The 16,554-nt window shown below is 38.3% G+C and overlaps 1 protein-coding gene across 1 annotated transcript in view; it reads right to left on the bottom strand.

Moving 5' to 3' along the window:
* Nucleotides 1-16,258, bottom strand: part of LOC126163061 (39S ribosomal protein L10, mitochondrial) — a 37,318-nt gene extending 21,060 nt beyond the window's left edge. Inside the window, exons 1-2 of the mRNA XM_049919961.1 lie at nt 16,012-16,258; nt 7,362-7,564 (exon numbers count right to left, since the gene is read on the bottom strand). Of these exons, the coding sequence (XP_049775918.1) occupies nt 7,362-7,564; nt 16,012-16,033 (225 nt within the window). The 5' untranslated portion in view covers nt 16,034-16,258. The remainder of the gene's footprint in view (nt 1-7,361; nt 7,565-16,011) is intronic.
* Between the last annotated feature and the right edge of the window lie 296 nt (nt 16,259-16,554).

Genomic DNA, 16,554 nt, shown 5'->3' with positions numbered 1-16,554 from the left:
ACGAAACACCTGTACTCTGTGGTACTATTACTACAGAATTGCTAGACTATGCTATCATAGCAAACATTAGATTAATAATTAACATAGTTAATCAGTTCTAAATACTACAGTTAACAATGAACATAAAATAAATGAGTTGCTTGTGGTAACCTGTGGAATAAAAGGTTCGGTTTCACTTGTGCACTCGTATAACAGCTTCAATACTAAATTTTCACAATGCATTCACATAAGCACATGGCTGAAATAAACACACGCATTGCACTCTCACACACTACACACATTTACGCAGATTGTAGGGGTGCCTGGAACAGGACCGCTTGGAACGTAGCAATGCCTCGGCCTCGAAGTCTGGACTGAGACCTCGCAATTCTCGCTTCCTGGGTTTGAAAACAGCACGTCTGCCTCTCGGTCAGTCCTGCTTGTCTTGCGATGCTACAGGAAATCTACCCAGAAATGGCTTTACGTGATTGACATGAACGACAATCGAATGAAAGGGCTGTTGGAGCTTAAGAGTGACTGGCGACACCACCTCCAAGATTGGATATGGTCGTTTCCAAAACTTCTTAAACTTTTTGACTTGATTCTTCTTTAACACCACATTGCTCAGATACACAAGACATCCAACTCGATACTGTGGCACCGCTGCTTGGTGGTCATGGTGTCTTGCTTGCTGAAGAAAGGATTGATGATTTCGTTGTTTCACTCCTCTCCATGCTTCCTTTAGTTTGTGTGCTAGATCCCTTATGTGTTCATTGCTGATTCCGACAGTCGATCGTGCAAAGTCCAAGGGTGAATGCATTCTTCTTCTGTAGACGACCTCATATGGACTTAGGCCAGTTGAGCTGTGCATTTTGACATTGTAACAACTTACCAAGTAGGGTAAACAGACCTACCAATTGTTGTGTTTGCCATCCACATAATGGCTAACCATTTTAATAATTTTTCTGTGGACTCGCTCGACTCTTCCATTTCCTTCAAGGTGTGCTGGTGTATTCCTTAACTGAGTTATTTGCATGAGCTTACAAGTCTGTTTAAGTAATTCACTCATAAAATTTGTTCCTTGATCACTAATTATACTTAATGGTGATCCAAACTTAAGAATTCATTCTTTTATAAAAACTTGAGCTATAGTCTCAGGACTCTGGTCAAGTATTGGCATCATGAGAAGGTATCTAGAGAAATGATCAAACATTGTCAATATGTATTTGTTTCCATCTTTAGTCTTATGCAACGGTCCTACAACATCTAGTTCTACTCTGTCAAATGGTTCACTTGTCTCTGGCAGTTCTTGCAATGGTGCTCTACTTATTCCTACGTTATTCCATCTGTTACAGGAATCACATGTGAAACAAACTCGAAAACGTCAGCTTTGCGGCTCAGCCACCAAAACATTTGAGTTATTTTAAAGTTTGATGCTTTTTTACCGCAATGTCCTGATAATAAAGAATCGAGTTGTTCTCTCATGATTTGCTCTTTTGTGCTTTCTGGAATAACTAGGCGGTTTCCTTTACTAGTGATTTTGTACAATAATCCATCTATTTCCACAAAACATTGATCATTTTTTCATAATTTGCATTGTGGATCTTCTTCTTGAGCTGCCTTTAACTCTTCTTCTCGACTTATTGTAACACAAACATTGACTTTTCGACTCATTGCATCAGCGTTCACGTTGTTTATCAGGTTGGTGAATAACCTCAAATTGGTATTCACTCAGTCTTAATGCCCATCTTGTTAACCTGGAACTTGGATCCTTTAAGCTCAATAACCATTTAAGTGTTGCATGATCTGTAATAACTGTAAATTCTCTTCCTGTTAAGAAAAATCTGTTACGCGTTACACCAAAAACCAAAGCACAAAGCTCTTTCTCAGTAGTAGTATAATTACATTCTGCTTTGTTTAATTGTCTGGAAGCAAATGAGATTGGATGTTCATGACCATCAACTTCTTGAGACAAGATTGCACCTATGGCAAAACTGGATGCATCTGGATGGAAGAATAAAAGGTTTACTGAAATCCGGATAGGATAACACTGGGGCTGTGGTTAGAGCAGTTTTAAGTTCTTCCATTGCCTTTTGCATTCTGTTGACCAATTAAATAGTAGCTGTGTCATTGGACTGGTTATATTCGCATAACAAACTATAAATAGTCTGTAGAAATTTGACAATCCCAACAATGATTGTAGTTCTTTCAAATTCAGTGGTTCAGGAAAATTCGTTACATATTCAATTAATTTTGGATCAGGTCAAACACCTTCACTGGTTATAACATTACCAAGATAGTTAACTTTACTTTGTGCAAAATGACATTTATCTATTGACAAAGACAGGTTTTCACTTCTTACATATTCAAAAACAGCTAGTAGTCTCTCAGTATGCTGCTTCATGTTTGTGTTAGGGTGCGCCCTCGCAAAACTGAATCCATCAGGCGCTGAAATGTAGATGGAGCATTACAAAGTCCAAATGGCATATGAAGATACTTGTATACTCCTGTTGCAGTTACAAATGAAGTTTTTGCTTGATCATCTAGATGCACAGTTACCGTAACTGGTGATAACCACTTGTTAAATCACATACTGAAAAAATTCGACATCTGCCCAAGTAATCCAAGGTTTCCAATAAATTTGGTAATGGGTAAATGTCGGGTATGGTCACAGCATTCAAAGATCAGTAATCAACGCAAAAACGGAACTGTGGTTCTCCAGAAATTGATTTCTTCTTTACAATTACAACAGGCGAACACCACGGAGGGTCTGAAGGATCTCTTGGTTTTATAATTCCCGCTTCTAATTTTTTTTTAACCATGTCTTCTACCAACTCTCTTTGACTGAATGGCATTCGGTAAGGTTTCTGTGTGATTGGGGCTGCATTCCCTGTATGAATACGATGACGATCTAAATGACTGACAGGTGAATTTTCACGTTCTCAGAATAAATCTGCACACTCCAACAAAACAGGCACTAAAATCTTCTGTTCATCTGCTGTCAAATGTTCTATCTTCTTCCAAATCTTGCGCTTCAGTTCATTATTAACTTCGTCTCCTTGTTGCAATTTTGCAGTACTGTTACAAAAATCTGTGTTTATAACTGCAGCATTTGTTACCTCATCTGGAATCTGTATTACATCACTTTTACTTATGCTCGACACTTCATCAACTTTCATTCCTCGTGGCAAAACAACGTCCTCATTGCTCATATTCGTTACTGTAACCGGGACTTTTGCAAAATTCTGTCTCACCATTGTAGCAACACCTACACTTCTAGCAACATAACAATGCATTGTATCCAGTAACTCACTTTCCTCAGATCGTTCAATTAATAACAAAGTTCCTTCCTTGCATCGGGTTGACTTAACTTCAACGTAGATTGTCTTTCCTGCTCTCTTGGGAATTTGCTGTGGCTGATCAACCTGAACATTGACTTGGACAGTTTGAACTGATGCATTGTTGGGGCGGTCCATTCCCGCGACATCAGTATTGCTGTTCCTTTGAGTACAATCTGAAGAATGATTTCCTAGGTTGTAGTTGCTACAACCTCATCTGATCTTTCTTTCTGCAACAAATATCCTTACCTCGTTAGCGGACGAGAAATCAAATCCAAGTACACCATCGTAACGCGTTTCGTTATTTGAAACTACTTGCACCCTTGCTGTGTATTTATCTTTATTTTCACCTTCATCTTGGCCTTGGCCAAGAATTAATTCTAAGTCAACTTCTCCATAGTTACGTCATACTCCTCCATTTAACCCTCGCACTTTTAATAGCGGTGGTTTCAATTTATTCCTTTTATCTATTCAACACCACATTAATGAGGTCTGTGCTCCTGTGTCAATAAGTAGTTTGATGTTTCTCCCACAATATAAAGCACCTATCAAGAAGTCATTTTCAGTCTGATTTTTGCTAGAACTAACATGAATCACTGTCTCTACCAGGGGGGTGGATGGAGTGGTGGCCCGTATGTCACCATACTCATTTAAAGATCTGGCAGATTGTTTGTTGTCTGCATTACCTTTCTTCTTGTTGCAACAATCTCTCGAAACATGACCCTGTATCCCGCAATTATAGCGGATTTGATTCTCTTTACAATCCTTGCACGTGTGACCCAGCTTATTGCATCTGTAGCATTGTACTGTTGCGTTGAAAACTCTGCATTCTTGTTTCTGCATCTCATTCGGTCGTTTTAGTGCTTCAATGAAACCAATGGCTGATTCTACTGCTTCCTGAAAAGTTTTACATCATGCCAATCTAACAGCTTTGCTTACTTCCTCTCCATACAACCCAAGGCTCTCTGGTTGGCTTCGAACAACTGAATGCGATTTTCATTTTCATCTTCTACTAACTAGTATGTTTGAGCATTGATGTTTTGAATTCTGTCGGCAAACTGCTTGATAGATTCGTCTCATTGCATTTGAAAACTGTAAGGCTGCTCTCTGTAAAATCTGATTGCGTTTTTACGTTTAAATCTCTGAACAACAACCATTCTAAACTCATTGTAATCTTCTGTTTCCACGCAAGTAGGCTCCGCACTATGAAATCTTGTGCTGCTCCCTGAATTCTTAATTTGGCAACCACTAGCTTATCAGAATCTGTCCGTGATCCTAATAGGGCGGCACCTTCAAGTTTACGAAAAAACACTTTCACATCATCTTCGGGTTTCCCGCTAAACACTGGTACTGTGTGAACTTTCATTTGACAAGTCTTTTGGAATGTTACGCTCGCTTTTTTCTGCTTTTAACTGCTGAATCTCTTCTTGCAGTTGATTAATAAGAGTTTGTAGATCGACACCGTTGCTCTGACTGGATTGCGGCATTTCATCTAATTTAATGCTAATGAGTCACTTAAGTGTAAATTAAAAATCCATCACTGCCTTTCATATTCTAGCCAAACTGGAGTAAATCAACCTGAATTCCAGCGTTGGATGTTCACGCGTAGTGGGAAGGTGTTAATGCTGCTGCTGCTCGAAGTTCACACAAACCCGGGCAAGGCGCCTCAGACCGTTCAGCTACCCCGCGCGCCTATGCGTCTGAAGGAACATTGCATTATACAATATTGTATTTTATGAGATTTTATTATAGAGCAACCTTTCCAAGACTTTATACAGTTGGCAAAGGAGAAAGACTACTCGAAAGTGTTTAGAACACCATCGGCTCTTTTCCAGGCTTCAGAAACACTACACCTTTGGCTTTGCGCCAGATCTTAGGAATCTATAATTCTGAAATGCATGTTTTCATTGAGTTTCAGATTCATTGCTTTGTTACTGGCTCAAACATTTTAATTTGTTCTAGTCTTAGATTATCCAAGCCTACAGCTTTATTATTCTTCATACACTGAGAAGTTACTTCCAGTTTTTCCATGGCGAATGGAGTACCAAGGCAGTCTTCCTCATTGGTATTTCATTGAAGCTTCCCGTTCACAGTTCTTTTAGTTTTAGCATTCAGTAGTAGTTGATGTGTAATCCGATCAGGAATTACATTAAACATGCTTGGCGGATCACTGTAAAGTTTATTCAGCAACTTTCATGCCTTACGGTTGTTTTGTTCCATGCCTAATTGTGACTCTGTACCACTCAATTTCTGTCTTCTGGTTGCTGATAAAGTATGCAATACGTCCTTGCATGTTTGTATTGTTCCTTCAGGGAATGGGTTGGTTTCACATAAGTGTTCATATTTCTGAAGGAGAGACTCGAATCGCTATCAAGCCAGTGCTATGTTACCGGATTGTTTTCTGGTGATTAGCTGCTCTAACCAGCAATCTATATAAGTAAACCAATTGCAGATTTTACTTAATGTTGCTTGCATCTTAGGTAGTTGAGCTATGCATGCTTCTGGTTAAAAAGAATAGCTTAATAATATCATGGGGTTGAACCACACACGTCTGCTTTCATGCCCAGCAACTAACTCGCTGCAAATAATAACCTGCAGCTGTGATTCTGCAGTCAAATGGTCTATGCACTGATTGGAATTGTGAATGAATGAAATAAAGACATATTAAATAAAAGATAAATGAATAATTTAATAAAATTGGCACTACTCTAACTTCTGTAACTGAAGAAGGCAACAGAGAATTACGCTGAATAATGTTTATTCAAGAAAGTATATCTCAAATAAACAGAAAGTGGTCCTATGATATCCAATTAAACTACAGACAGAAAATAACCTTATCAAATGCAGTAAAGATGCACTGAGAGTGTTACGAGAATGGTAACAGAATCTCCAAGCTAGTCTTCCAAGATGCATGAAAACTAAGTCCATTTTGTGATCACAATATACCAAATATTCGCCAGCTCAAAACATCTCACAGTTCAACAGAATGATTTACAAATAAACACATGTGAGATAACAAGTAAAAACTCATACTGTGTCTATTCCAAATTGCATAATGCAATCAGAAAAAGTTAAAAAGAGTATTGTAGCAGCCGTTCACCACCCAGAAAACACCTACAGGACTCAATAACTCGCGTCACCTCAGGCAGGTCTGCCTTCTTATATTGTTCTGGAAGAACAAACATAAAATGCTTCCAAAACTGTTCACTGCCCACAATCTATCACCCAGACAACCGAAAAATGCACTATATAGCAGGCCAGTCTGCCTTCTTCAAGAACCAACAGAAAAGTGTCTAGAATTGCTTCCTTCGGTGCACCACCCAAAAGAGTCTCTCCCCACTTGACTCCAGTGGTGTTCTGCCATTGTCTGCTTCTCCACAGGCTGAAGGCCATCCCCACCAAAAATACATCGTTCTTACATTCCATACACATGATTTGACTCAACTTGACCACTTCCCGCACTACACTACTAATATATTACAACAATATTTACATAAAGATATGTTATAAATATTTGCTCACACTCGGACCATTCACAATAATTACAAATAAAGGTTTGCTCATAAATAAATAAGCTAGTATTCTTGCACAAGAGTTTTCTCACAGCTTCTCTCAACAGCACTGCTAAAATCTCTCACTGACAAAGGTATTTCAAAGACAGGGGGAGGTCAGCATGGAGACAGTTGTCACAATAACACAAAATAACTAAGGAACATAGAGCATTAAAATCCAAAGGGATTCTACTTGAGGAAATGGATAGGGAGGGAAGGGTGTAGGGTTACAGTAATTATTATTCATTCAGTACCTGAACAGTAAGTTTATTTCATCTAGCAAATCGAATGTATGTTCAATGAAAGCATATACATTATGAAATAGACACTCATAAGCTATGGGTATATATTTATTTTTGGTATAATTTGTAGTTACATCATCATCATTGCAAATAAATTTTTTTCAGGCATCAATGACTGGTCCGTCAGTATAATATTGGAAGATTCATTCTGAAATTTATAAACAGATCTAAAATACGTTATACTCACTCACCTCTTTGATTTTCTTTGATTTCAGTTCGGTCTGTTTTCTGCAAGTTACTTCAGGGCTGAGTCCATAATTAAATTTTGGGTATCGTGGTTCACACACTGCTAAAACCTTTGCTTTCTCATAGTGTGGCTTTGCAGGCCTCTGGACATTTACTCTACGATACCTTACGAGTTCTAAGTGAGGGATATTCTTGATGTACAGTAAGCCTGGAAACATATCAGCAATGTTTTGTACTGCATCACTGATACTGCTTTGCAGCTTCGAAACACAAATGAAAATTACACATCAGCTTAAAAACCACTGGTCAACATGACATCAGGTAAATGTACTGTGACGAATCTTTCAAAACAATTACATAATGTCTATATATTGAAGGATGGCACAAAGAAAGAATATTGGGGTTTAACAACATCTTAAAGTTAGATTTAGTGGGAATTACTGAAGTTTGGTGGCAGGAGGAACAAGACTTCTGGTCAGGTGAATACAGGGTTATAAATAGAATATCAAATGGAGGTAATGTAGGAGTAGGTTTAATAATGAATATAAAAAATAGGAGTGCGGGTAAGCTACTGTGAACAGCATAGTGAAGAAATTATTGTGGCTAAGATAGACACAAAGGCCACACCTACGACAGCAGTACAAGCTTATATGCCAACTAGCTCCGCAGATGATGAAGAGATTGAAGAAATGTATGATGAGATAAAAGAAATTATTCAGATAGTGAAGGGAGACAAAAATTTAATAGTCATGGGGGACTAGAATTCGATATTAGGAAAAGGAAGAGAAGGAAAAGTAGTAGGTGAATATGGAATGGGGGTAAGGAATGAAAGAGAAACCCACCTGGTAGAATTTTGCACAGAGTATAACTTAATCATAGCTAACACTTGGTTCAAGAGCCATAAAAGAAGGTTGTATACGTGGAAGAAGCCTCGAGATACTGAAAGGTTTCAGATAGAGTATGTAATGGTAAGACAGAGGAACCAGGTTTTAAACTGTAAGACATTTCCAGGGGCAGATGTGGACTCTGAACACAATCTGTTGGTTATGAACTGTACATTAAAACTGAAGAAACTGCAAAAAGGTGGGAATATAAGGAGACGGGACCTGGATAAACTGAAAGAACCAGATGTTGTAGTGAATTTCAGAGAGAGCATTATGGAACGATCAACAAGAATAAGGGAAAGAAATATGGCAGAAGAGAATGGGTACCGTTGAGAGATGAAATAGTGAAGGCAGCAGAGGATCAAGTAGGTAAAAAGACAAGGGCTAGTAGAAATCCTTGGGTAACAGAAGAGATATTGAATTTAATTGATGAAAGGAGAAAATAGAAAAATGCAGCAAATGAAGCAGGCAAAAAGAAATACAAACGTCTCAAAAGTGAGATTGACAGGAAGTGTAACATGGCTAAGCAGGGATGGCTAGAGGACAAATGTAAAAATTTAGAAGCACATGTCACTAGAGGTACGATAGATATTTCTACAGGAAAATTAAAGAGACCTTTGGAGAAGAGAACCACTTGCATGAATATCAAGAGCTCAGATGGAAAACCAGTTCTATGCAAAGATGGGAAAGCAGGAAGATGGAAGGAGAATACTGAGGGTCTATACAGGGTTATTACAAATGATTGAAGCGATTTCACAGCTCTACAATAACTTTATTATTTGAGATATTTTCACAATGCTTTGCACACACATACAAAAACTAAAAAAGTTTTTTTAGGCATTCACAAATGTTCGATATGTGCCCCTTTAGTGATTCGGCAGACATCAAGCCGATAATCAAGTTCCTCCCACACACAGCGCAGCATGTCCCCATCAATGAGTTTGAAAGCATCGTTGATGCGCGCTCGCAGTTCTGGCACGTTTCTTGGTAGAGGAGGTTTAAACACTGAATCTTTCACATAACCCCACAGAAAGAAATCACATGGGGTTAAGTCGGGAGAGCGTGGAGACCATGACATGAATTGCTGATCATGATCTCCACCACGACGGATCCATCGGTTTTCCAATCTCCTGTTTAAGAAATGCCAAACATCATGATGGAAGTGCGGTGGAGCACCATCCTGTTGAAAGATGAAGTCGGCGCTGTCGGTCTCCAGTTGTGGCATGAGCCAATTTTCCAGCATGTCCAGATACACGTGTCCTGTAACGTTTTTTTTTGCAGAAGAAAAAGGGGCCGTAAACTTTAAACCGTGAGATTGCACAAAACACGTTAACTTTTGGTGAATTGCGAATTTGCTGCACGAATGCGTGAGGATTCTCTACCGCCCAGATTCGCACATTGTGTCTGTTCACTTCACCATTAAGAAAAAATGTTGCTTCATCACTGAAAACAAGTTTCGCACTGAAAGCATCCTCTTCCATGAGCTGTTGCAACCGCGCCGAAAATTCAAAGCGTTTGACTTTGTCATCGGGAGTCAGGGCTTGTAGCAATTGTAAGCGGTAAGGCTTCTGCTTTAGCCTTTTCCGTAAGATTTTCCAAACAGTCGGCTGTGGTACGTTTAGCTCCCTGCTTGCCTTATTCGTCGACTTCCGCGGGCTACGCGTGAAACTTGCCCGCACGCGTTCAACCATTTCTTCGCTCACTGCAGGCCGACCCGTTGATTTCCCCTTACAGAGGCATCCAGAAGCTTTAAACTGTGCATACCATCGCCGAATGGAGTTAGCAGTTGGTGGATCTTTGTTGAACTTCGTCCTGAAGTGTCATTGCACTGTTATGACTGACTGATGTGAGTGCATTTCAAGCACGACATACGCTTTCTCGGCTCCTGTCGCCACTTTGTCTCAAAGCGCTCTCAAGCGCTCTGGCGGCAGAAACCTGAAGTGCAGCTTCAGGCGAACAAAACTTTATGAGTTTTTCTATGTATCTGTAGTGTGTCGTGACCATATGTCAATGAATGGAGCTACAGTGAATTTATGAAATTTCTTCAATCATTTGTAATAGCCCAGTATAAGGGTGATGTACTTGAGGCAATATTGTGGAGATGGAAGAGGACGTAGATGAAAACGCAATGGGAGATATGATACTGCGTGAAGAATTTGGCAGGGCACTGAAAGACCTAAGTCGAAACAAGACACCGGGAGTACACAACATTCCATTAGAACTACTGACAGCCTTGGGAGAGCCAGCCCTGACAAAACTCTATCATCTGAGGAGCAATATGGATGACATAGGCGAAATACCCTCAGACTTCAAGAAGAATATAATAATACCAATCCCAAAGAAAGCAGGTGTTGACAGGTGTGAAAATTACCAAACTATCAGTTTCATAAGTCATGGCTGCAAAATACTAATATGTATTCTTTACAGACAAATGCAAAAACTGGTAGAAGCCGACCTCGGGGAAGATCAGTTTGGATTCTGTAGAAATGTTGGAACATGTGAAGCAAAACTGACCGTACAACTTATCTTAGAAAATAGATTAAGGAAAGGCAATCTTACATTTCTAGCATTTGTAGACTTAGAGAAAGCTTCTGACAATGTTGATTGGAATACTCGATTTCAAATTCTGAAGGTGGCAGGGGTCAAATACAGGCAGTGACAGGCTATTTACAGTTTGTACAGTAACCAGATGGCAGTTATAAGAATCGAGGGGCATGAAAGGGACGCAGTGGTTGGGAAGGGAGAGAGACAGGGTAGTAGGCTATCCCCGATGTTATTCAATCTGTATACTGAGCAAGCAGTGAAAAAAAAAAAAAAAAAAAAAAAAGAAAGAAAGAAAAAAAAATTGGAGTAGGATATAAAATCCACAGAGTAGAAATAAAATCTTTGAGGTTTGCCGATGACATTGTAATTCTGTCAGAGGCAGCAAAGTACCTGGAAGAGCAGTTGAAAGGAATGGACAGTGTCTTGAAAGGAGGATGTAAGATGAACATCAACAAAACCAAACTGAGGATAATGCAATGCAGTCGAGTTAAATCAGGTGATGCTGGGGAATTAGATTACAATATGAGACACATAAAGTAGGAGATGAGTTCTGTTATTTGGGGAGCAAAATTGGCGATGATGGCCGAAGTAGAGAGGATATAAAATGTAGACTGGCAATGGGAAAGAAAGCGTTTCTGAAGAAGAGAAATTTGTTGACATCAAGTATAGATTTAAGTGTCGGGAAGTCTTTTCTGAAAATATCTATATGGAGTTTAGCCATGTATGGAAGTGAAAAATGGACAATAAATAGTTTAGACAAGAGAGTAGAAGGTTTTGAAATGTGGTGCTACAGAAGAATGCTGAATATTAGATGGGTAGATCACGTAACTAATGAGGAGGCACTCAACAGAATTGGGGATAAGTGGAATTTGTGGCCCAAACTGACTAGAAGAACGGATTGGTTCATAGGGCATGTTGTGAGGCATCAAGGGATCACCAATTTAGTATTGGAGGGCAGCATGGAGGGTAAAAATCGTAGAGGGAGACCAAGAGATGAATACACTAAGCAGATTCAGAAGGATGTATGTTGTAGCAGTTACTTGGAGATGAAGAAGCTCGCAAAGGATAGAGTAGCATTAAGAGCAGCATCAAACCAGTCTCTGGACTGAAGACAACAACAACACAAACACATATTTAACCATCCACAGAGATTTTGGCCTCCTAATTAGAATGGGAGAAGTATGATGAATATGATGATTATATTTAATTTTCTTATTTAGAATAACCTGTATGCCTAAATACAGTTAAAGTGTGGTACTGAAGCTGCCCCCTCTCCCCCCGGAATTCTTGGTTTGGTGACAGACTGATCTGTAGCACAGCTTGAGGTATAAATTAGATTGACAGATGACAATCTTGCTGAGAGTTGGTGAAGCCAAAAAAATAATGTGAAGCCAAATAAAGGTTGTGGTAAAGAAATGACCAATAGCGAAGCCTAATTGTTCAAACAAATTTCGGGCTTGCAGCCGGTCGTCGTTCAATACTTCGCACGATATTTCAACTGGGCACCTGCCAGTCATCTTCAGGTGAGCCGTCGCAGACTGGCGATAACGTCCTCCGCTCCGCAATATATAGCGTACTGTAACTATTCTGCGCATGCGTCGAAAACTTGATAGTTGAACTAACACTGCCTGCCAGCAGCGCCCTCGCTGGTGGAATAGCGGAACTCAGTCGCCTTCTGCGTTGCTGTTTGCCACGGCCGTCGACGCACTCTGTCGTCTTCGATTTGAGCAAATCGTGGAGATGATGGTATTCCATGCACTGTCCAGCTGGTAGCTGCTGTCACGGTTTAACAGATTTTCCGCCAGTTGTATTTCTACGGATTCTTTAATAATGGAGACCCAGAAAGACGTTGCTGTGGACAAAATCATTGTTTTCTCATACTCCATTGAATGTCCAGTAGAAATACAATGTTCAGCAATAGCGGACTTGCTTGGCTGCAAAAGGCAGGTGTAACGTTGATGTTCAGTGCAGCGTTCTTTCACGGTGCGTGTGGTTTGACCTATGTAAGCCATACCACATTGGCACGGTATCTTGTAAATTCCGGCCTTTCATAGTAACACGAATAGTAACGCAGAATAGTTACAGTACGCTATATATTGCGGAGCGGAGGACGTTATCACCAGTCTGCGACGGCTCGCCTGAAGATGACTGGCAGGTGCCCAGTTGAAATATCGTGCGAAGTATTGAACGACGACCGGCTGCAAGCCCGAAATTTGTTTGAACAGTCAATTCGCCGGGAAAATTTTAAAATTCAGCGAAGCCTAATGTTTACGCATGTACGATACTGAAAAATGTTTTCCAATGTCACACTTCTGTTAAATAAATTAGATGAACTGGGAATTAATGGACTTGTGAAAAAGTGGTTCCAATCATATCTAAAAAATAGAAGACAGATAACTGAAATCTCACATATTTCAAGTTGCTCAAACTATATTGTAAAGCATACTTAAGACCCAAATTATGTAAATATAGGTGTCCCACAGGGTAGTGTCCTTGGCCCAATACTATTCCTCATTTACACAAATGACTTCCCACAGAGCATCAAGCATGGACAAACAATATTGCTTGCAGATGACTCAAATGTTCTAATCAGTGACAAATCACCAGATGCACTGAAAGAAGCCGAACCAACACTAAACAGTGTACGTGAGTGGGCATAAAAAAAAAATGCTGTTAACTTCTATGTCTGCAAAAAACCACACTATACCAACTTTAAGATAAACAATAAAACTATAGAATGTGTAGACTACATAAAATTTCTTGGTATGCATGTTGACAGTCAGGTAAAGTGGGAAGAACATATTAAAATACTTACTAACAGAATCGCTACAGCATGCTATGCTCTTAGAATTCTGACTGCAGTGTGTGATACTACATGTGTCAGATCTGTATATTTTTCTTATATCCACTCTGTTATTAACTATGGAATAATATTTTGGGGAATCAATGGTAAAAATATTCAAATAGTTTTAAATTACAGACAAGAACAATTCATATAATAACTAGGAGTGGCAATAGGGCTCACTGCCTTGAACATTTCCAAAAGCTGGAAATCCTAACTGTCCCCTGTGAAAACATTTTTCAAAGTATTGTGTATGTATGTAAAAATTGACTGCCATGTTAAAAATTCTTTAGTACACAGCTATGAAAATAGAAACCAATACAATCTGCATCTAGAGAGGAAAAATAAAAATAAAACTCAGCAGGGCTTGTTGTACAATGCCGTTAAATTATATAGTAAATTACCCCAAAATATAAAAGATATTGATACAACTGGACAGTTCAAAACAAAACTATTTTTTTTTTTATTAATTCAAAGTTATTATACAGTAATGGACTATCTGAATTAAAACATGTAGCGTAATTAAAGTAGCGTGCATTGTAATACATGAGGAAATAATTATAATATGAAATCCAGAATTGTACAGTACTATAAGAAAATTACATAAGGATATAAAGCTAATGTAAGATGCTTTAAAAATGTGTGTAAATATTAATTTTATTAGTATAAATTGTAGGTATACTGTATTGTATATGATTTTGCTGACGAAATCGACACAATGTAAATTGTACCATGGATTAATAAAGAAATCGATCAATCAATCGATATTACAGCCCATTTTTTCTTATGTAACTCCTCTTCCAAGTTTACTAAACTATCTTCTGGCATAGTTAGTATGGCAGATCAGACACAAAAAGTTTTACTGGTGAGCAAGTATATAATGCATTAAGTCGAGCACTTCTTCATTTATCCAACACAACTTATTCACCCACTATAACCACAATAACATTGACATCCATTCTACTCTTGGTCATTACATACTGTTTACAGATGACTAAACAGTATTTATTATTTAATTTAATGTCTAGCAGTGGGTTTTTATTAAGTTTTATTCTCTTGCAGATGTTACATATTCCCTGTTACATATTGGACTTGAAAGTCTAAGAGCAATGGAAGGTGGCAAAACTGTTTTTGCCACTGTGATTGTGTCACGTGTTTGATAATTGTTATGCATATACCTACAAGGTAGAATAAATAAAAATATTAAAGTAGGTCTATGTAAATGGCTTTGATGAACATAATGCATAGCGTTTTTAAAGTAGATTATGAGATGATGAATGACACATGTATAACATTAGTGATGGTATGTAGTGAAGTTTAATTGGCTTATGCTGATGGAATTTCAGTATGAAATGGCACACAGAAAGTAGTACACGAGTTTTCCTATTAGGGGGAATCGATGGAAAAAGTCTAAGTTATGAGCATATAAACATGTAGACTGACAATAACATGAAAAGCTTTTATGAAAAAGAGATATTTTAACATCTAATTTAAATTTATATGTTAGGAAGGCTTTGCTGCAGGTAATTGTCTTGAGTGTTGCCTTGTACAGCAGTGAATATTAATGGCAAACAGTACAGACAAAGAGGGAATAGTACCTTATGAAATGTGGTGTTACAGAAGAACACAAAAGTGTTGAGGTACACCAAGGCTTGACTACAATAATCAAGTTCCAATACTCAAGTAGTTGTGAGGAAGCTAGCACACAATAGCCTAAAATGCAGATCTACTTCAGACTCCAGATCACAACAAACTGATGGATATTATTGCAAAAAAATAGTCAACTTCATCACTTAAATGCGTAATACAATGTCATTCTGATTTTAAAGATTAAGCTACCTGACACTTAAGAATGAAATGATAATTTATTGGTTTTATCCATCTGTAAACTTTAGCAAAAGAGTCTGCCTGCTGGAATTCTCACATACTTCACATAAATATTGATGGAATGTGAGCATCACAAAATTTTTTGAAAGGTGGCTAGAAATCCATTGATTCACGTTTACAATCGGTTAACGACATATTCGAAAAACATTATGAAAAAGTACTTATGAAATTACTTCTTTACTCGTCTGGTGGCAAATGCTGTCAGCTGATACTGAAATTCGTGCACATAAAAAAATCTAACAGCAATCGAAATACACAAATTTCTGTTATTAGTCACTTTATTAATGTTAGAAAATTATGGGTTACAGACATCGCGGTTTTTCACGTTTAACCTATCATGTTCAGATTCAATCAACCACGAACTACTCTTCGCAATATAACAATAACATCAGATGTACACTATAACATCTTCAAATAGAAAAAGGTGCCGTTCAAAAGAACCGGTGATCAGGTTCTGAAACTTCTTAATTTTACAAAAGTTCGGAAGGTGAAAAGTACCTTTATGGCAGAAGGATTCCATTATGGTTCACTGAATCACACTAACATATGATTGTACGTATGTTATGGCAGTAGATACAAAACATTCCCATACGTTATTTTCCAAGAACTACATATTACATAAACATTAAACAATAACAAAATTACGTCTTTCACTTCATGAGTTTTGGTCAGGTCAGCGTTATTATTTGTCTTCCCAAATCTAGATCTCGCCAGACATCGCATCCATGGGGTATAAACCATGGAGGTAACATCTACCTATCGAGCGTGCACATTCGTGAAAGAGAATTCTGCCATATGATCACAACCCAGATAGCTCAGCCGGAAACTATAACAGTTCCATGAGTAATGGAATGAGTCTGATTTTTTTCCCCTTGAACTTTGAGCATAAGACCAAGAATCATCATATAATAATTTTACTGTATTTTCTACATGAGCAAACAAATATAATTTTGCGTAACGGCTGATGTTCCATTCTTGCAATAACCGTGTGAAAAAAATAATTTCCACTAACTGAATGACTTGCATCGTCTCATAAATTCT

This window comes from Schistocerca cancellata, chromosome 2 (genome assembly GCF_023864275.1).
Source record: "Schistocerca cancellata isolate TAMUIC-IGC-003103 chromosome 2, iqSchCanc2.1, whole genome shotgun sequence".
NCBI lineage: Eukaryota > Metazoa > Arthropoda > Insecta > Orthoptera > Acrididae > Schistocerca > Schistocerca cancellata.
Note: the sequence above shows the minus strand (reverse complement) of the source record. Positions and strands in the feature narration are given on the sequence as shown.